The sequence below is a fragment of the Poecilia formosa genome, unplaced genomic scaffold, assembly GCF_000485575.1.
Source record: "Poecilia formosa unplaced genomic scaffold, Poecilia_formosa-5.1.2 Scaffold331, whole genome shotgun sequence".
Taxonomy (NCBI): domain Eukaryota; kingdom Metazoa; phylum Chordata; class Actinopteri; order Cyprinodontiformes; family Poeciliidae; genus Poecilia; species Poecilia formosa.
Genome location: NW_006800270.1, coordinates 412,642 through 434,670, shown reverse-complemented (window position 1 = coordinate 434,670; position 22,029 = coordinate 412,642). Strand labels below are relative to the sequence as shown.

General features: G+C 38.4%; 1 protein-coding gene across 1 annotated transcript in view; it reads left to right on the top strand.

The window, feature by feature from the left end:
* Nucleotides 1-22,029, top strand: part of thsd7ab (thrombospondin, type I, domain containing 7Ab) — a 224,633-nt gene that overhangs the window by 162,583 nt on the left and 40,021 nt on the right. Inside the window, exons 11-18 of the mRNA XM_007573511.2 lie at nucleotides 834-937; nucleotides 4,269-4,463; nucleotides 7,018-7,284; nucleotides 15,657-15,835; nucleotides 16,744-16,749; nucleotides 17,620-17,753; nucleotides 18,639-18,792; nucleotides 21,571-21,712. Coding sequence (XP_007573573.1) covers nucleotides 834-937; nucleotides 4,269-4,463; nucleotides 7,018-7,284; nucleotides 15,657-15,835; nucleotides 16,744-16,749; nucleotides 17,620-17,753; nucleotides 18,639-18,792; nucleotides 21,571-21,712 — 1,181 coding nt within the window. The remainder of the gene's footprint in view (nucleotides 1-833; nucleotides 938-4,268; nucleotides 4,464-7,017; nucleotides 7,285-15,656; nucleotides 15,836-16,743; nucleotides 16,750-17,619; nucleotides 17,754-18,638; nucleotides 18,793-21,570; nucleotides 21,713-22,029) is intronic.

Sequence of the window (22,029 nt, the reverse complement as noted above, 5' to 3'; positions counted from 1 at the left end):
AAACATTCCAGTTTCACAGGCAGATTATTTTACTGACATGGGAGAAACGCCATAATATCTGTAATAATCTGCCTGCGTAACGAGTCTTTTTCCATCAATGTCAAGGAATTATTAAGGTGAAACCAGCTCCTTTATTTTGCTGAAAAGTTACTTGTCATTTACTTCTCTCTTATTTCCATTGTACTAAGGTATTTGCACTAGAAAGTAGACAAAATACCTGGTAAAATGTTGTGTTTTTGCAGGGTTTTTTCAAGTTTAGATTTTAGGATTTACTGGGTTGCAAAACATTGAAAAATGTAGATGTTTCATTATCTTTGTTAAAACTGATGAAAAACGTCACCAAGCTACAAATCTACTTCCTTTAATGCAATAATACAATTTTCCCAGTACAGTGGAAACGACAGAGCTAAAAGAAAAGCGCCAGAAAATCCCCAGCTTCTTTGAAAACGTTCCTGCAGGAAAAACCCAACATACAAAGATTTAATATTTTCATGTTGGAAAACAGATCCTAACCTTATCAGGAACTATTGGTAAATTCATAAAAACCATGTGAAGAAACATTTTGATCGACTTCAAGCAGCAAGGAAACGATAAATTATCACCATCAGCCAGCATTTATTCCAAAACACAACGTTCATCAGAGAATTACAAGTTTTATTTTTTTTAAAAAATGGCTTTGGTCATAGATTTGATAAAAATTTAATGAAATCTACAAACATCTTTGTAGCTTGAAATGCGCATCATAAACTTTATTAAAAAGTATCTTAAAATGTTGAAATCTTTTGTGCGACAGCTTCAACTGTAAATCAGTCATGACTGAACTTTATTCTCAGGTGGAAAACTCACAAGTGGAGGAAGTGCCAACTGGTTCCCTGGGTTCTGAGAAAGGAAACCCCAGGCGCTCAGGAGATGTGCGGACCCGGCCTTCAGACCCGAGGTACCAAAACAAATATTTTCATCTCCTTGTTTTTCATATTCCATTGATTTTCTTGGATGTGTGGGTGATTTTTCACTCATTCATCCCAGTGTAGCTCATGCAGAAAGCGCTGGTGCTTTCAGTGTAAAAGTCTCATGAACATCAGCAAGCTCTCCTGAGATTTGGATGGAAATATTCTCACTTCTCCATGCGCGCCTCTGGACACCGGTTTGGCAGTCGAGAGTTGTTTCACTGATTATATTTTTCCCCCACCTCAGGCTCAAGTCATGCAATTTTAATCAGATGTCTCTTGTTGGAATTTAGGAGAATATTTTGCACCTTTCCTTTTAAAACACTCCGGTCCATTCCCCAGTTTATCCTCGCTTCATGCATATGTGACGAGTACTTTAAAGCAGCAAGCATATTTCTCCCTGCTTTGCTGTAACGTATAGTCCAGGGAAGCTTTCATAAGGAGCCAATTTCAAGGGGAATGATCAATTTCATTATGTTCCACCTCCAGCAGGAAGCTGCTATTAGTTCTTATTTTGCTGTTTCTTCTCCCCAACCTCACATTATTACAGGAGATAATCAATCTGGTTCTAATCTGCTTTAAGGTCCGTCGTTCAGATCAACAATGTGGATTTGTTTTTCACATTTTCACTGATTTTATATAAAGATGATCCAATCTGATATTAAAATCTACATAGTGAAAAATATTCTAGATTGCTGGCAATGTGCCCGATCCGTAAGAACAGATCTATTCATTGTAATTCTATGCTTTGTTCTCTGAGTGATGTATTTTACATCAAATTTACAATTCCTAATTGGACTTTCTGAACCATATGAAACTTGTTGCTTTTGTCTGTTTCAGTTTATTATTTATCTTCTTGTTATTCTCCGCTGTCTGAACAAATTAAGGCTTTGTTGTTTTACATGTTTGGCTGAGTTTGTGAAGCTATTTCTGTGTTTAAGTGAGCTGCACTGGTGCAGGGATGTCAGATAAATGTGTATTTCAGTACATGAAAATTGTACTCAAGTAAGAGAAGCACTACATCTTTACTCAAGTAAAAGTAAAAAGTAGCCATCCAGTAAATTACTGATGAGTAAAAAAGTGTTTAGTAAAATATCTACTCGAGTACTGAGTAACTGATCAAATTATCAATCATTTAATATTTAAAAATTACATCATTGGATGGATAAAAATAAAAAGTTATGTGGAAATTTTGGTATTTTAAGGACCAAAATGACAAAAATTCATATAAGTAACAAAAATAATAAAATCAGGCCAAATAAAATGAAATCAGTTTCTTTCAATAAAAAACTTATAAAACTTTAACAAAACCTGCAAGTGTATCTCTGTGTCTGGTGAGTTTTTGGTTAAAACATGTTTATTTTTCATTCAGTAGGTAGAAAATCCAGAAATTTTACTAAAGTAAGAGCAGAAATACTTCATAATGAAATTACTCAAGTAAAAGTTTAAGGTACAGAGTAGTAAAAATACTCCTAAAAGGATTGTTTTCAAAAAAGTCACTCAAGTAAATGTAATTGATTAAATGTAACTAGTTACTACCCAACGCTGTTCATTATATGTGTTTATTAAAAAGATGTTTTAAGTTAGCACTGTTTTTCTGTATCAAATAGAAATAGATGTTCTTGTCCCACAGTGGGACAGACTAAAGAATAAAATACCGTGCCGTAAAAGCAAAACTTCAATATCCCTAATTTTATATCTTGTGACACTTTGTCACGTTTGTTTGTTATTGACTCGGATCAAAGGAGAAACTCTTACATCCTGATATTTACCTGTGGAGACTCTCACCTTAAAGGCAGAAAGACACAGCAGAGGCTCCATTAAACACACAAAGCCACAAACAATAAGACGTGACCTCACACGCCGATAGACGGAGGCTTTCCGAACCAACAGCAGCGCCCACGGGGGTTTGACCAAAATGTGCTCAGAGATTGATTTCTCCATAAAGGTACTGCCCTGCAGAACGTCTGCGTCACAGGAAAATGAAATACTGCAGCACCACTTGCAATTCCCTTTATTGAAGGAACAAAGAGCAGGAGGATGCAGCTAAAAGCTAATTGACTTGTGGCGTTTTAAGCCAATCGAAGCGTGGACGCATTTGTGTCTGCCTCCTTTTGTAATTGTTTTTAAACCTCCCATGAGATCCAATCTGAATTTGCAGCTCGGGTTTATTTTTTGTTCAGGTGTTCTTTAACTGAGATTTATTGAACCAATTTTCATAAGGTGACACAATTTTCCAAGGTGTTAATGGAATATGTGTGACACTTTTAATCAAATCACCAGAGGGATGAGCACTGCACCTCTTGCTTCATGGAGAGCGTCCGCTTCTCTGAAAGCGCTTTGGTGATTCATAAACTAAAAGTATTTTAAAATCCGGCCTGTGAAACGATGTTGAAACTGGGGAGATGCGCTCTGTTTTTCTAGTTTTAGGGTTTATTCACACCAGTCCTGTTTAGTTTGGGGAGCTGTGCACTGCAAAAACACAAAATCTTACCAAGTAATTTGGTGTAGAAGCTTGTTTTAAGTAAATAATTCCTTAGTATTGATAAAAAACGTTCTATTGGCTGATAAATTAACTGATAACATGGGAAAATGTCTTATTATAAGTTATATAATCTGCCAATAGAACAAGAACTTTCTAATCAATATTAAGAAATTATTTGCTTAAACAAGCCTCTATACCTTACTAAAAAGTTACTTGTAAATTAGTTTTGTCTTATTTCCAGTTTGCTAAGATATTTGCACTGAAACTAAGCTAAAATACTTGGACCAAGTATTTTTGGTCTATAAATACTAGACCAAATAGTCTAGTATTTCATAAATTTGGTGAAAAGTTTGGTCTATTTTGATCAAAATTGCTATGGTCAAATATTTGTTTACATTTTTGGAAGAAGGAAGTTGTGCTGGTCTTCTTCAGATTTCCCTCAGTAGTTCTTGGTGTAGCGCCACCACAGGTGAGGAGGGGAACAGGTTTTTCAATTAGTTTGGATCGTTTGACACAGTGCAGTGTGAATGCGAACCACAGCAGCTGAAAATGTAACGAATGTTGCAGTTTTGGTCCCCAAACAAACCAAGTCTGCTGGACTTTCAGATGTGAAAACACAACTAAACTCAAACTTTTCCTCCTTTTTATTTGCTAGATCTGAAGTTGCTCTGAGCTCCTGCTAACTGTGCTCAATAATAAAATAAATTCTACTGCATAACATGATCTTGAACAACCTTTTTATGTCCGGCAAGCAGTCTTTTAAACCACTAATAAAGACTAATGTCCTAATTTATGCACTTTTTCTCTTTCTCCCCAACCTCCTCTGATTGTCCCAGCTGTGTCCTGCCGCCAGCTGGACGGGACGCAGGCCGCCATCAGCGAGTGCCTGAAGTCTGCAAAGGCCATGCCCGCCATCACTCAGCGCTGTCAGCTTCCCTGCCAGGATGACTGCCAGTTAACCAACTGGTCCAAGTTCTCGTCCTGCACAGCTGACTGTGTGGGGGTCCGCACCAGAAAGAGGGCATTGATAGGTGAGGACTGGGGGATTCGGCTCGAACAATGCGCTGCTGTGAACTCGTCTCAAAGCCGCTCGTTTTCTCTGTGGGTCAGTCTCGGTGAGCTACCACTCAGAGCGACGAAAAGAGTGAATCTGACACTGTTTATCAGCTTCAGCAGAGTCTGGAAACTTTCTAGTTATAAAAATCAAACCACAGTTATGGTGCAGTGAATTGTGAAGTATTAAGAGTAGAAAACTTTAAATGTGACCTAAGCTTCCTTACCAGGTTAGTATAGGTCTATGGGTGACAAAAAAACGTATTCATTACATTATTTGCACCAAAGCATTCTTAGATAATATTTTAGTTCTGTTTGTTTTGCTCTCCTTTTAGCTGTTTTAAGACGTCTTGTCACTTTAAATTCTAATAAGTTGCTGCTGGCCACACCCCCAACTCAACATTTACACTTGCCATGAAAATAGCTGCAAGTGGATGTGCAATTATGCAACCGTACATCTCTGACAACAAAACACTTCTTTTTCAGCAGAAAACCAGTTGACGAGGCGTTCGAGAGCTCAGCTGGGGTTGCTGGAAGACTTTGGGTTGGGCTGGGGTTGCTAGGTAACGTGCTGGGCTTCACTGGGGTTGCTAGGTAACGTGCTGGGGTTCACTGGGGTTGCTAGGTAACGTGCTGGGCTTCACTGGGGTTGCTAGGTAACGGGCAGTGCCTGCTAATTTGTGACGTTACATTCTGAGGGTTTTTGAAATGGCTCATTAATTTAACATTAACTTGATTTTCAAATCTTTTTTTTTTATCTCTTTTGTTGTTTCTAGAAGCAGCAGAGACCGAAATGGAAGAACAAAAACATGCAAAATGTTGCATAATAGATCAGCTTAATAACTACAGAGGCCACAAAATGGGACCTTGCAGTTCCCTAAATTGACCCAGACAAGGGGGAGATTTGTGCTTTGATGTAGCTTCAAAAAATGATCTGACAGACAAATATGAAGAGAGCCTCTTCAAAGCAGATATCAACCTATCAAACAGATCTAACAGTGGACTGTGTCTAAAGACGAGGCTATGGCCAGAATAAGCATCACCAAACATTTAGCTGAATCAATCTGCATCAGAACGTTGTTGGAGACTCTCAGGAAAGCCTTTTAATGGAAACAAAAACCCTGAGTAAAACTGGTCAAGGATGGTTTGCTGATCCACAACCTTTACTTAGCAGCAAACAGAAACTTGGAGAGGTTGATAACTTTCAAAGAGAGAAGAGTTTAAATTGTTTTCTTTCATAAGCAGATGGACAGCAATAATAGGAGAGATTTAATTTCTCACATATCTGATTTCACGAACAAAGAACAAAAATATTGACAGTTTGAGGACATAGAAACAGCAGGTGGATCAGGAGTAATAATGTCACTCATGATGCTTGTCTGTGCTCAAATTCTCCCCATGTATTTAATTCACCATTTAATTTTTAATTCTCATTTTGTAGTGTTTCTACTCGCTGTGAGGTGGACAATCTGTGAGATCAAACAGAAAATAAAAACATTGTGAAATCGGATTAGGAGCCTCTGCGTTTTCTACAAAACCTACAACTTGTATTACTTGGAAAACATTAAGAGACTCAATATTAACCTTCAGGTTTTGGTTCCAGATTGAATTTCATATAACCTCATCTTTTCAAATTCCCCACAACCGTGTCGCAGTCAACTGATAAAGTGGGTGACAAAAGGAAAAAAATATCATTATGTGGAACGTAATGTATGCTTTTCTCCTGCCTGTCAGTCGTTGCGGTGTTTCCAGACAAATTACAGCATACAGCTTCGATGCAATTAAGGAGCAACTTTGTTCCGGATGGGGAAATAAACAAGGCGAAAACATAAAAATGATTTTCTAAGCAGCAAAAAAAAACAAAACAAAGCAAGTAAAGGTATTTCAGGTTGTCAAAAAGCAAATCATCTCCTCATTTGCATGTGAAATGGCTGCTTAATGATGGACTGCTGGAGTGAGAAAGTTTCTCTGAACGGAGGAATTTAAAGTAACGACAAACATCAGGTTGTTTTAGTTCATGTGCGATCTGCTTCCAGCTCTTCTTTGTCTTGTCTTTTTTCGCACAAGACCATTCTTAGATAATGTGTCAACAACCAAACATCGTCTTTTCCAGCAGCCATTGTACAGCTCAAACAGCGGTAAAACCAGCTGACTGAGAGTCCTGGAGCTCAGCTTCAAAAATATTTATCAATCCCAAAGGGGCATTAAATCCAGAGGGAATTAGGTTGCTAGGGTCACCATAGGCAACGGGCTACGGTTACATTCTGGCGTTTTTAGAAACGGGTCATTGTCATTAACTTATTGCCAAAAAACGGCTGTGTGGGTTTTTATAAGCACTTTGTTTTTAGAAGCAGCTGGGACCCAAACGGAAGTACAAAAGTGTACAAAATGTACATTTCGCTGAATATTTCTCCTTCAATGTCTTCCTTATTATTTTATAATGTAATACTGGAGCCTAAACCAAGATACACTGACGTTAGCAAATACTGTAATATGTTTTTTGCTAATCTCTTGTCCCTCTTCGCTCTTCAGGGAGAAGCAAAAAGAAGGACAAGTGCAAAAACACGCAGATGTACCCTCTGAGCGAGACGCAGTACTGTCCCTGCGACAAGTACAACGCCCAGCCGGTGGGGAAGTGGTCTGACTGCATCCTGCCAGAGGGGGGGAGGGCCGACGGCACCGCGGCGATGAAGGTCCAGGGAGACGTCAAGGAGTGCGGACAGGGCTACCGCTACCAGGCCATGGTGTGCTACGACCAGGACAGCCGGCTGGTGGAGACCTCACGCTGCAACAGCCACGGTGAGCCACTTCAGTTCGTCACTCTGGTTACATGAGAGACTGTGCAGTAAGTAGTCGGAGAAATTTAAAGTCAACACCACTAGCTTTGGGCGATTAAGCAGAAAACTCGCTGCCAGACATGAACCAGGCACAACGATTGGGGTGCAACGATAAACCAGACCCGAGACAAGATGGCCGCCCACCTTCTTCAAATTCAACAACATCAGTATCAAGCATCTGTGCAGCAAAAAGAAGAAAAAATAGTTTGTGCCGCTAGCTTTTTAAAGATATTAATAAATGTTTCCAGAGGTCATGAAAGGTCAACCAGCCAGTCCACATCCACAGAATCAAACAAATTAAATGTCGCTGTAACTCATTAATTCAGATTCTTCAGAGTTCAGACGGTGATGGCTGTTGGTAGGAGAGATCTCTCGTAGCAGTCTGTGTTACAGGAAATCTGAAGAAGCCTCTGACTGAAGACGTCAATCAAGTTCTCTACGTTTATTTACATTCATGCAGCTACGTTTACCCCCACTGCTATAAACTAAACTCTGCAGGGATCCTTCTACAATTATTACATATTAACTTAAGAACCTTAATTTTTCCATCTTCTGGTTCAGAAGAATTTATCAGAGGGATTCACTAATTAGATTGGACCTTTCCATTTGTTGTGGAGTAAAAAACATTTAAAGAGAGAAAAAGCTGGCATTTCTAAAGAGAGAGTGACACAAATCCTGTTTTTATCTCTTAAAACAGGCAGAATGTTTCTCTTGATATTTTCATCCGAGCCCTAAAGAACTGAAAAACTTTGTGGATCTTAAACTTCCCTTTCCTAAAATAAATAACAAAATTATTAGAGTTTTTGTGTGCTTTGTTTATTGTTGAGCAGTGGAGAAAACATCCTGTAATTTTTTGTGGTTTTACACGTTTTCTGTATTTTCTGGCCTGTAAGTACTTTTGACTTGACGATTTTTGCCGACATAGCAAAAAAAAGTGGACCCCGCTGGTCTGTGTAGTAAAACTCCCTCTGGTCTCAGAAATGCAGACTCACTCCTGGCTTTTTAAAACTTGCTTTGTATGGAATAGACTTACAAACTGCGAGTGTCACTTCCTTTGCATTCTCAACACAAGCCGACCCGACAGTCAGCAGCTCACTCGACACAGAACCTCTTTTCTTTGCTCTTCTCTGCTTTCCGATCAATACCTCCTTAAAAAAAACTCACTCCTAAGGCAGCAGAAGTTTCTCTTGTTTTCGCTTGTTGTTGTTTAGGTTTTCTGTCAACCCGTCCAACTGGGCAAAAACCCAAATATCACAGCTTTTCCTAGCTGCTCACTGCAGCGTAACGTACCAACATTACAGATCCATTGTTGGCTCAATAAATCTCACATTGACTGGACTAATTGAAACTTATTAAACTCAAGTGTTTGTTCTTCTTTTATACTGTATATAAAGCCTAAAATACCACTAGTGTCACTTATTAAAGTGTAGCTAAAAATACAAAGAAGGTTGTTTTTAATTTGAGTTGATCTAATGTGGATGTTCATGTGCTGTAGCTGGAAGCTAGCAGAAGCTGCTGGTGTTTTACTGTAAGCCTGGCGGCAGCCTGAAGCATCTCTGTTCTCTAATAGGAGTGAATAACGGCACCACAGGCTTTTTCTCACTGGAAACATGTTTGCAGCTTTACGGCCTCCTCGCCCTGCTCCCCTCTCTTATTGAGTGTTGTTTACTCTGGTTCATTTGTCTGATTGTTTTAGTTAGCCAGGGATAAGTGATGATGGATGGGTTATGCTTTTTGTTCAACGCGGCTTTTGTTGGGTTTTTTATAAGGGATTTTAAGGTGTTTTATTTTCTGAATATGAAGATCTGATGATGGCTAGTTGTAGTTTGGGGTATCAGTCAAATAATTTATGAAATAATATTGATTATTAAGTATTGGAGCCGATCCCAGATATATTGGAACAACTGTCTCGTAAATGTTTCTAAAGCAACCTGGTCTGAATTTGACCATTTCTACACTAAACATTTAAAATATTTGTTACAATAAAAGTTTTAGTTTCACTCTGTATGTAATGAATCTATGAATTACTGGAATAAATTAACATTTCAATAACATTTTAGGTTATTTAGATGCTCCTGTATACTGGCTGATTGTATCAGGACTTTTTCTAAATAGTAAAAATGTTTCATCATTTAGGATCAACACATCTTCAGCCTTCACTTTGTCGACATGCTGATGTTTCTCATTAACTTTAATCTATTATCGATTAAAGAAATGTTGAAACTTACTTTATATAATGCGAGAGGTTAACGAGTGTTCTTGATTTTGTTTTGTTCTCTTGAACCCAACATCTTTCCAGAATATTTCATATAAATCTCATTCAAAGATGTCTTTCAGTCTTTCTCAATTTTCTTTTTTTTCTCTTTTAGTAAAGTCATGGGAAAATCAAAATGCAGCCATTTTCTTTCTCCATGATGAATCAGTTTGTTTGAAAAAAAAAGAAACATCTAAAATGTCTTTCTAAATTCATGAGAAAACAAAAGTTTGACCAAATACTTTTAAGTTATGAGACTTGTCAAAAATCCTTAACAGATGTCACAGTTTATATAAAAACACCAGAAGGTGATACGCTGATTAACTTTGAAAGAAAATGACAAACTCTTTTGGAAATTGGCTTAGATATTTTTTTAGAGTTATTTCTATTAAGTTTTAAAATATTTAAAAATATTCAAAATGTTAGTTTGTGACCTAATGAAAAAAAATCTCCCGTTTTAATGTAAATATTGCATTGAAACACAAAGTAGCTGCTGTAACTGAAACGTTGCTGAGTTTTGTCTGTCTGTTGAATCAGAGGTAATAAAAGACACTGTGAGGCTGCAAACCTTCGCTTGAGAGGAGAACTAACACGTTTTTAAACTAACGTCACGTTAAATAAAGTGTTTGTTGAAAAATTTTCTACAAAAAAAACCAAAAATTAGAAACATTTATTTAACAGAGAATATGAAAAACACTGGTGTTTTTATTGCATCTCTAAGCTTGGTGGTTCTGCGCGTCACCTTGTCGGCCATGACGGTTCTGATCATCAGAATCCAAATCTGAAGAGTTTTCACTCGACTCTGGAAATCTGGCTGCTGCTTGGTTTAAATTCACTCCCATGAAGTCGTCCAGCATTTCTTCAACACTAAATGTTTATTTTTCCACTAACGAACATCAAACACTGTTAAACATTTTAACGGCGGCTGATTCACAGTGAACAGCATGAAGAAGAAACAGCTACTCCACCCCAAAATCACCCCATTTATCGACATAATAAGTTATTCTTTACGCTTCAGATTGATGTGTTTGGTGGAAATGTTTCCCTAAATGACATCTAAGCAATACCAGTATTTTGACATTTGATTTAAATGATTGATATAAACTGATCTAAGGGTTCAGTTAGCATATTTAAATGTTAAAGTTCATGTTTACCTCGACTAATAGAAGAATTTATCCCATTTTCAGCATCTTCAGCGTGTCACAAACAATTCTGCATTAAAATCCTGAGCTGTACTGTGACATAAATCATAAATCAAATCTGAATTTACTCCTTTTCTCCCTTCACTTCTCAGTTCAAGGTGTGAAATGTATCATAGCAAACCCAACGCTGCAGAATCCCTTTTCTCTGACGTTCATCTAGAGTGAGACGTTTGTTTGTGGACTTGAAGCCTCTCGCTCACATGAGCAGGGACTTACTTTAAATCCTAAATTTCAGAATTTGCAGGCTTCTTCTTCTGACAGAAGCGCTTGTGTCCTCTTGTACGGCGGTTTTATCTCGGATCCAGAGACTTCAAGCAAAGATGTTCGCCTCCGAAACGCGCCGGAAAAATTGGTGTGAAATGGAAAGACGGCTGAACGAACGCATCAGCGCTGTGCGTATATAAGCAGGGTTTTAGTTTCCTCGTGTGAGTCACGGATTCAGATGGTTAATCTGAGCGTGGGTGTGCCGGCGGCTCATCGTCGTCAGGACACTGCTCTGCATGTTTACACCTGTGCGGCTCCTGGTTAGTGCGTTCATTTCAGGACATAATTACCGTCGCCGACAACGAAATGTTCCTTAAGATGCTCACAATAACCAAACCATGTTGAGCGAGCGTTCGCTCGTGTGAGTCTCAAAGCTATCATTAAATCTCTTTTATTCGTTCTGCCGCTCCCTCCATCTCAGCCGCCGCCACTTGAAAACTTGATAGAAGAAGAAAGGAGCGGTCCCTCCTCGACGCGGCGGCTGACACGATGCTGCCGGTTCTGATCCAGATCAGGCAAACTGTGAGACTCTGATCTCTTTATTCCACCAGACAAAAACGGAAAAATGGAAAGTGCGATAACGGCTGATCCAAGGTTTGGGATGCTGCTTTTTGGAGAGCGAGTAAATATTTCAGAGTGAGGGACAAAATAACAATAAAATCTTTACATTGACAATGTAACGATTCAAGTACACTGCAAAAATACAAAATCATACCAAGTCATTTAGTTGAGTTTCTACTGCCAATAGAATTTTACACTTGAAATGAGACAAAACTAACTTTTAAGCAAGATAATGGAGCTTGTTTCAAGTAAGTAATTCCTCAGTATTGATGAAAAAGTGCTGGTTCCCTTGGATACATTATATCCAGATGTATAGTCCATTTATTTCATGAAGTTAAAAACCCCTTCGGACAATTTCTGTTTTCTGAGTCTGATGTATAGACTCCTGTCCAAACCAGGAGTTCAGGCTCCTGGTTTGGACATTTGTTAGAAATGTACAGTATATCATTTGGTATCATATTAAACCCTCTTGGCTTTCATTTAAGCCAAGTTTTGAGTCTCTTTGACTCACCAGAGTTTGTTAAACCAACAGTAATAAACTAGATGTTTGTCTTATTGGCCATCATTTGACAGTAAGACAAACATAGTAGGACAAAATGAAGAAATCCACTTGCAGAAAGACAAATAATTTCCAGTTTTCTGGAAGAGTCCAACAAAATTTTACTTAAAATTTCTGGTATTTTAGAAATTAAACTTTTCCATGTATTCATTCCGTCTTATAAACCAAACTTACCTGGTTATTTTTTTTACTGGAAGGAAAGAAAAAAATCATATTCTCTCTTTGGAGACTTTGTGATTCTTTAGTAATAATTAGGTCAACAATGTTGAATAATCAACCAGTTTCAGTTCTGCTTTATTGGTTTTATGGACCAATTTTAGCCGAAGGGCCAGAATAAATACCAAGGAGGCTAAAGACTTTTTAGAAATATTTAAAATATTCATTTTTGGGGGATAGTTAGCAGTGTTTTAATTTCCAACATGTTAGTGTTGTAAAACTATCTGAGCTGCTGTTCTGTGTAACTCAGTATAAAATGGAGGCGATTCTTGCTGTTCCTACAAAGCTTTTCCTTTCCTGAAGCTCTTCTCTGCATATCCTGGATGCCATTAAAGCATTTAAGACTATTGGCAGGAAGCGCTGCTCTCATTATCAGGTAAAATTGGTTTCCTGACAGTTAGGAAAGTTTGCTGCAGCCGTGTGACATGTGCACCTGGGAGCCACATCAGGGACTTGTGTCAGACTGCAAATTGATTTTAAAGACATCCAAAGTCAAGTCCTGCCTGGACCGAGACTAAAACCTTCCTGAGGACGCCGGGCGCCACATCACTTACAGTTAAAGTGAAGTGCAAGCTCAGCTGCTGCAGGACTCGCACAACCTGAGCTTCCAAGTGACAGAGTCGGTGATATAAAGTGGCTATGTTTAAGTGCTTAAAGGTCAGAGGTGAAGGAGCCAAGATGGAGTTCATGCTGAACTCAGCAGAGTGTGAGAGGTCCTGAAGTGGATTCGGAAACATTGAGGTGGACATAAAACAGGCAGTGCTGCAAGAAAGCCTTCAGACTTCTTCTACTTTCTGTCACATTTTAGATCATGAAACTAATTATACCAAGCAAAGAAAACCTGAGTATAAACACTAACCTTAGCATTTCAGCTAATGTAGCTCATACACTGTTTGCATACTGAATGGAGAGAGTCAATTTTAGTGACAACCCAAATGACAACATGCTAGTGATAGTCTTTACACTAATGTTAGACTAACAGCTAAAATGTGTATATATTTTTTTATATTTGCCATGTTTAGCACACTGAGTGGAGTAACAGCTCAATCAGATTTAAGCCCAGACTTTGACAGGGACGTAGCAAAACCTTAATTCTGGGTCTTTTAAGCCATCTGCAGGTGTAATTTACAGTGTGCTTTCCAGCGTCTTCCTCTACAAACTGAAAGTTGTGGTTTGGTGGCCTGAAAGTCGCTCTTTACAGCTCAGGTACAGTTTGTACTGCAGAAGGCACGTAAATGACGCTCTCTCTGTCAAAAGACAGATTTAGTGAGACGCTTGTTGGTCTGCTGGGACACAAATGGAAGCTTGTTCAGGAAATTCACAGCAATTAGCAATGCAGCTCTTTTGTTTTCCATCTCTACAGTCGGACATGTTGATGACCGTATTCTTCCTAGAAGATGTTTTAATGAGACAGGTGTGATAACTCTGTGAGAAATCTGTTCAGATTATCAAATGGGAAAAATAAAAAATGCTGCATTTCTTGCTTTATTTTGTTGGTCCAATTATTTTTTTCAGAAATCTAAAATGAATTATGCATGAGTGTTTTATCCAAACATGTTTATGTCATAATTACTGAGAAATATCATTAAATTATTAGTTGAGAATGAGATGTTTGTGTGGAAAAGCATGACATATTTATAAAGAAAATTAGAAAAATAGACAGCTTACAAATACATCAACCAGGATCCAATTGTCATAAGTTACAGGGAATTATTTTATTTATCTGTCAAGAAATAATAAACCAAGGAGGTAGATGAACACGCAGACACGGACATGATTTTCCTGCTCACCTCAGATAATCAGTTTCCTAATGAAACCAAACCAAATTAGAGACCCGTTACATAAGCTAAAACTGCATTATTGTCTCTTCACTAAACGGATTTTCAGAGACGTGACGTACAAGTTTAAAGGTTCAGGGGAATGATTTGTTTTTGGAAATTTCTCTGAAGTCCTTCCTGGTGGAAACAAAGAAAATTGAAGCCTGCGGGTGGAAAAAGCTCCAAAAAACAGCAGCACCTATTAACTGTGTTGTAACCCAGTGAACTCAGCAACAGTGGATTAAAATAATGAGGCCTTCTCCCAGACACAACAACTGCTTTAGTGAAATGTTACACTTACATAACTGATGATAAATTGGGCCTCTGAGTGCAGTTTTATTTTACCGACTGAAAATCAGAGTGTGGATTTAGATTAAAACGCGGAGCTCAGGTTAATAGTTTAAACAGATGGATTTGATTTAAAGTCATGGTACAAAGAAAATACAAGACTTGGTAAAAGTGATCTGATCTTTACCAGTTCCTAAAATAATAGAAAAATACGAAACACATTCCACACTGTCGTTATTTGTTGAAGCCAAAAACTGGCAGCTACGTGTGAAAAACCTAGCTCACCTTTGCTCTTTGTGTTTTGATTTCATCAGCAGCAGGTGCGGCCAAAATGTGAAAAGAAAACATTCTGTCAGTTTTCTCACTAGGAAAAGTTGCAAAGACATTTTCAACTTTGCATTGAGACAAATATTTTTTTAGAAAGTAAGCTACCTAAAAATTAAGCTAGATAGTTAGGTTCAAGCTACATAGAACTTTAACTATGTAGATTGGTAGCTGGAAGGGTAGCTAGCTAGAAATTTACCTAGATAGGTAGCTAGGATAGGTAGCAGTCTAGGATGGCTAGAAAGCTACCTGTCCTATTGCTAGGATAGCTATCTACCTATAAAGGTAGATGGGTAGCTTTCTACACAAACAGAGATTGTCATCAGCATGTCCCAGTCAGCACTAGTAGATGTACGTGAAACACTTGGACCAGGGATCCCCAAAGTGGGTCCTGGAGGGCCGGCATCCTGCATGTTTTAATCTCTCCCTGATGGTAGCAACAATCTTTTCAGCATATCAATGTTCTCCTTAGGCCTCTAACGAGCCATCATTTGATCCAGGTGCGTTAAACCAGGGAGAGAATAAAACATGCAGGATGCCGGCCCTCCAGGACCCACTTTGGGAATCCCTGACTTAAAACAATAAAATATGTTAAAAACACTCATGTTTGTCTGTTGTTACAGGATGTTTTACAACTAACAAGTTGTTGGATGTTTGTCACAAAAAGCCTTACTAACTCCACTTCATCTTTCTTTTAATTATTAATAATGTAGAGTATGCTGTTTGTGCACATTTAAGGTCAGATTTAAATAATTTCTAAAATTGGCAGCTAGTTGTTAAAAAAGAAAAGCGATGAGCCTCCACTTGCCGTATAATTAAAGCCCCTCCTCTGTTGTTGCTGCCTGTCAGGTTACATCGAGGAGGCGTGCATAATCCCCTGCCCATCGGACTGTAAACTCAGCGAGTGGTCCAACTGGTCCCGCTGCAGCAAGTCCTGTGGGAGTGGAGTGAAAGTGCGCTCCAAGTGGCTTCGGGAGAAACCGTACAACGGAGGCCGGCCGTGTCCGAAACTGGACCACATCAACCAGGTGCGCAGAAGGAAACCATCAGAGACAAGAAGTCAAATGTTGATCATTTCTGAACGGTGCTACAATGACAGGAAGTCAGTAAATGTTACGAGTTACATTTACTTCAGTAACTTTTTGGAAAAAGTTACTTTTAGGGGTATTTTCACTACTTTTTTACTTGAGAAATTTTATTGTGAAGTATTTCTGCTCTTGAGTAAAATGTCTGGATTTTCTATCCACCGAGTGAAAAACAAACATGTTTTAGCCAAAGGTTCACCAGACACAGACCAGCAGTTTCTGCTAAAGTTTCAGAAACTTTGTATTGAGAAACACTGATTTGGGAAAAAAATTATTTTGTCTGATTTGTTATTTTTTGTTACTTATATGGATTATTGTCATTTTTTACCTTTATGTACCAAAATTTCCACTTATCTTTATATTTTGATGATGTAATTTTTAAATGTTAAATTATTGATCATTTGATCAGTTACTCAGTACTTGAGTCGACTTTTTACCAAATACTTGTTTACTCTGACTTGAGTACTTTCCTGGATGGATACTTTTTACTTGAGTGTAGTTTTTGGGTGCCTCTGCTGAAGGTGAATCTCATTTGAGTTGTTGCCATTTTTGTGAATCCCCTGAAACCGTAACATATTAACGCTCCATTAATGGAGTTTCCCTATGAATTCCTTAAATTTGAAAATAAAACACATAAAACTGTGCTTCCCAGAGCCGTGTTGATCCCGTCCTCGCAGCTTGTCTGTTTAGTTTGCCTCTGTATTTATGCCAAGAGCTTTTCTGATTATGTCCTCTGAAATGTTGCATTAATCATGGCTTCTGCGCTTTATGAGCCGTTAGCTCGCTCTCATTAATCCATCTGTCTCTTCTTAATCCACAACAACTTCGTCGGACGTGACTTCCTGCCTCAGGCCCAGGTAAGAGCAGCTCTGTTCGCCTTGTGTCTCACATGTGAACCTACATCAGTGGGTCACTGACAGATTAATCAGTTTAATCCTGATTAATCGTCAACTAATTTAGTGATCGATTTATTGTTAACAGACTCAAATAAAAGGCAAATTGTTGAAAGAAAAACATACTCAGCGGTAATTAAGCCAAAACTATACAAAAATATGTATATTTTACATTAATAGGAGCCATATTATGTAAACTAATTGACTTTTTTTAACTTTACATTGGGTTATGATGTTGTTCCCTCATAAAAACAGACCTGGAGCTTTGCTTTGATTTTTTCATCCATCTTTGAGAAATCATTTAATCTCCATGGCAACCATTCAGCCGTCCAAAACGCCTGATTGGACCTAGCCCCGCCTCCAAGACGCAGCTCCTCCTCAGAGTTGCAGATTCCAAGCTTCCACCTCTCAGAGCTGCCCTCTCCAGCTCCTTCAGACTAGCCAGCAGCAATCAGCAAACACCTGGTGGAACTGTTCATCTGCTGAGCTCATTACAGGAGCTGATTCTCAGTGAAACGTTGGTAAAAAAAAAAAAACATCTTTTAAGGGTTAATAGAGCAGCCATGCTGTGATAACTTCCTGAAGGCGGAGTTTCACAAAGGGCAGGAGCTTCTTAAAGAGACAGAGACCCAATTTCAAGGTGTTAAATCACCCCAGCTGGATAAATAATCTGTTAGTGGAGCGAAATTTCAGAAAGTTGATTCAAATTATCATTGCGTGTTAGACAAACCTGCTGCTCTCCAGACCAAACTGTGTAAAGAAATAAAGTCCAGTTTTTACCCTCAGATGTTTTATAAACAGCATGAAGGTGTAAAAGGTTTTCCTGGCTCTCAGGTGTATGAGGTGGTGCCGTGCCAGAGCGACTGCAGTCAGTACGTCTGGGTCGCCGAGCCGTGGAGCGTTTGGAAAGTCAGCAACGTGGATCTGAAGGAGAACTGTGGGGAGGGAGTCCAAACCCGGAAAGTCAGGTATCTGCAGCAAATAAAAAAATAAAAAAGTAAAATAAAAATCAGGGTGGGGTTGTAACTACTTACATTTACATCTGAGTAACTTTTTGGGAAAAAATTACTTTGTACTTGAGAAATTTTAATAATAATTAAGTAATTTTTCATAATACTTCAGTAAAATTTCTGGATTTTCTACCCACTGAATAAAAACAAACATGTTTTAACCAATAAATCACCAGACACACAGACCTGCAGCTTCTGATAAGGTTTCATAGCTAATTTGGAATTTTTCTTTTTCCTGATTTTGTTATTTTGTTGTTATTTATGTGAATTATTTTCATTTTGTTCCTTAGATTACCAAAATAAAAAAGGTTATATTTTGATCTGTCAAAATATAATGGATCAAAATTAATTAAAATTAATCATTAAAATAATTTAATTTAATGTTTAATTAATTAATTGTAGAATTCATATTTAATTTTTAAGTATTAAATGATTGATGTTTTGATAAGTTATATTACATTTTACCAAATTATTTTTTACTCGAGTAATTTCTTCCGTTTTTACTTTAACTGAGTAAAAATATGTTGACGTAGTTCTACTCATGCTTGAGTAAAAAATTGTTTTAATCAAATTTATTTATTGTACCAGGAATAAAAATGACGTTTCACATTTTCCCCAGTGAAAATAAAATCTTAGACATCACATAACAATAAGTAAAAACAAGTAGTAATTTAAGAAATTTCATATCGTCCATAAAAAACAATGTATATAAGCAATACTATTTTAAACCAGATAGCAGATATATGATTTTAAAACACAAACTGATATTTAGTTACAAGGTTTAGCGTTTACTGTCCTGATGAAATATAGAAGGTTTTCCTGACGGGTTGAGCTGGTTTCCAGGTGCATGCTGAATACGGTGGACGGCCCGTCGGAGGCCGTGGAGGATTACCTGTGCGACCCGGAGGAGATGCCACTGGGAGCCAGGGAGAGCCGGCTGCCGTGTCCGGAGGACTGCGTCCTGAACGACTGGGGCGCTTGGAGCCGCTGCAGCATGGTGAGCAAACCCAGCGCAGGGCGGCGTCTCCGCTAGCGACGGAGGCAGGGCGGCGCCTCCGCTAGCGACGGAGACAGAGCGGCGTCTCCGCTAGCGACGGAGGCAGGGCGGCGCCTCCGCTAGCGACGGAGACAGAGCGGCGTCTCCGCTAGCGACGGAGGCAGGGCGTCGTCTCCGCTAACAACAGAAAGCATAAGAATTTATCGAGTCATTATAGATTCACATTGATTTAGGAAATAAACTAATTAAAAAATATTAACCATGTTGTATTTGATTCAAACAAAATTAAAACTTGTGTCCCTCTGTCAAATCATCATTTTAACATGAAATGGATTTGCTTTAATAAAGGAATTAGAATATATAAAATATATTCTAATTTATTGACTGTGCCTGTAAATGTTGGAGATTATTTATGCATTATGGCGCTAACGTTAACACAGTAACCAGGAAGTGAAGCTGGAAGCTCCGCCCCCTTGAGTCACCACGGTTGCTAAGCAACGTATCGAAGCTTTACATTTGTACCAATCAGTTGTATTGAGGATGTTTTAGGCAGAGTTGGTAGTAACTCATTACATTTACAGTTACATTTACTTGAGTAACTTTTTTTGGGAAAAAAACATTTAAAATATGTTTTACTGTGTTGTACTTTTTACTTTTACTTGAGTAATTTTATTATGAAGTATTTCATCTCTTGAGTAAAATTTCTGGATTTTCTACCCACTGAATGAAAAACAAACATGTTTTAACCAAACATCCTCCAGACACAGACACACTCCTGCAGTTCCTGTTAAAGTTTCATAAGGTTTTTTTATTGAAAGAAACTGATTTGTAAACAAACAATTATTTTGTCTGATTTTGTTATTTTTTGTTACTTATATGAATTCTTCTCATTTTCTTCCTTAAAATACCAAATTTTCCACTTTATTTTGCTCCATCTGATGACGTAATTTTAAATATTAAATGATAATTTGATCAGTTACTTGAGTAAACTTTTTACCAAATACTTTTTTACTCTTACTTAAGTAATTTCTTGAAATAATGGACTTTATTGAGCTCAATGGTGGAATTGCTTATTCGCTGACAAGCTACTCCATCTAAGGTGTTAAATATTAAAAATAAAAATACAACCAAAAGAGATACAATTTATAAAATATGTAAACCTAAGAGTAATGTAATTCAGTATGACTGAATATAAATAAATAAAACCAAACATGCAGATATGTTAATATAAAAATGAGCTATAAAGTGGCTACTCTTTAACTTTTACTTGAGTAAAAATATGTTAAAGTAATGCTACTCTTACATTAGTAAAATATTATGTGCTCTACCCACCTCAGTTAATTGTGATTAAAGTTCTGAATATGTTACCACTGTCTTTCTGTGTTAAATATAAATATGTTTTGGAGCGTTTGTGCCGCGACGCCATCTTGGAACCAAAAACGATTCCAAGTATTTTAACTCCTGAGAACCGGTTCTTGATTCCCAACCCTAAACTCTTCACTAGCAGAGGCTCCGACTCTGACAAGCCCGCTGAGATTTATCTTGATATCTTTTTCTTGTCAAAAGTATTTTCCCTCAGGCCGAGAGGACGCAAAGCTTAGCTGCACTGTATTATCGTGAGCAGTGTGTGAATCTTTGTCAACAGGTTATTTCTGGTACATGGAGGAGGAATAAAGTAGATCCATGAACTGGGGAAGGAAGACAAAGTGGCTTATACATCACCTATATTACACTGTGCTCACTGCGCGTTCAGCAGGGGACGGCGATGATTTATGATAAAGACTCACAACGTCGGAGCAGGTCTCCAGCTCGCATTTAATGATGCACACACACCTGCATATGTAAGCTGGGAATAATGCGCCTGATTTGGCAGACTGCCACAGATCTGTTAAATAACTTATTCTGTTTGGAAACTACTTCTGCTCAAATTTGCTGTTAGAGGGCTTTATTGAACTAAGCAGAATGAAACAAAGCAGAGATCATGGAGGAGCAGCTTTCAGCTTCTATGCAGCTCAAATCTGGAACAAGCTTCAAGAAAACTGCAAAACAGCCGAAACACTGAGTTACTTTAAATCAAGACTAAAATCCCAGCAGTTTATAGTTGATTTAGAGCCAAAATAACCAACAAATATGATGTGTGTTGATGTTTTTGACGATGGCCCTCCATAAAGGAAATGGTAACGGATGCAGCCGTTAACCCGTACCTTCTTAAATTACTCAGACTTATTTCACATATGCATTAGTTTCTCTAATATTTCATATCCTCTTCACTGGTTTCCCTGGTTTCACCAGGCCGTTGTTAATCACAACCAATTCTTTCCCCCTCAAAAAGACTCCCCATCTACCCACAATTCCCTTCTCGACATGGAGTCTGCAGTGGCGCCAGCGGGGCTTCGCACATGTTTTATTCATCGTTTCAGCAATGGAGCCGTTCAGAAGGCTGTCATTTTCTCCCACTGTTCTCCGTTCTTCAAACCCGGAGAATCTGATGGGTCGCCGGCCGAGCAGAATCTCTTTCTCAGCTTCCCTGTGATTCTCGCTGGAAAAAATAAAATTCCACCTCCTGGAACAGGGAGAAAGGGTCAAAATTGGCGGTTTCATGGACTTTCTTTACGCTTGGACGCGCTAATAAGGAGCTCCTAACGGTTGACCCAAATGTGCCCTAATGAGTTCAGAAGACTGTTCGGACATCGTGTATTTAAGTTCGCCGCTGCGACTCAACTGGATTTATTTCTTGTTGCTCTCTGTTTCATCATTTTACGTTTCCGTGCGTTTCAGCCCTGCAGCAGGAACAACAGCCGCGTGCGGACGGCGTACGCCCTGCGGTACCCCGGCGTGGGCCGGCAGTGCCCGGAGCTGTCCGACAGAGAGCCGTGCAGTCTGAACCTCAACTGCTTCAACTACTTCTACAACATCACAGGTGAAGAGCCAGGTGTTTCCCGAGACAAATACATGCTAAACAATTCAATGCAAACCATTCACAGAGGCAAACGTTGACGAGTAAAGTTTGCAATCAGTAAATAATGAAACTTTTTTTAATTTCCCCCATCTGATATTCAGGTGTGGACAAAATAAATGTAGATAATTTTCCTTCCATTTCTGTTGTCACAAAAAAACGCCCTGGAGAGTTTAGCTTGAATAATATTGGTGCGTTTAAAATATAGGTTTTAAATAAATCTTGATTTTAGAGCCTCTCAGCTAGAAATATTAAAGTTGAGATTAATTAAGAAACTTGAC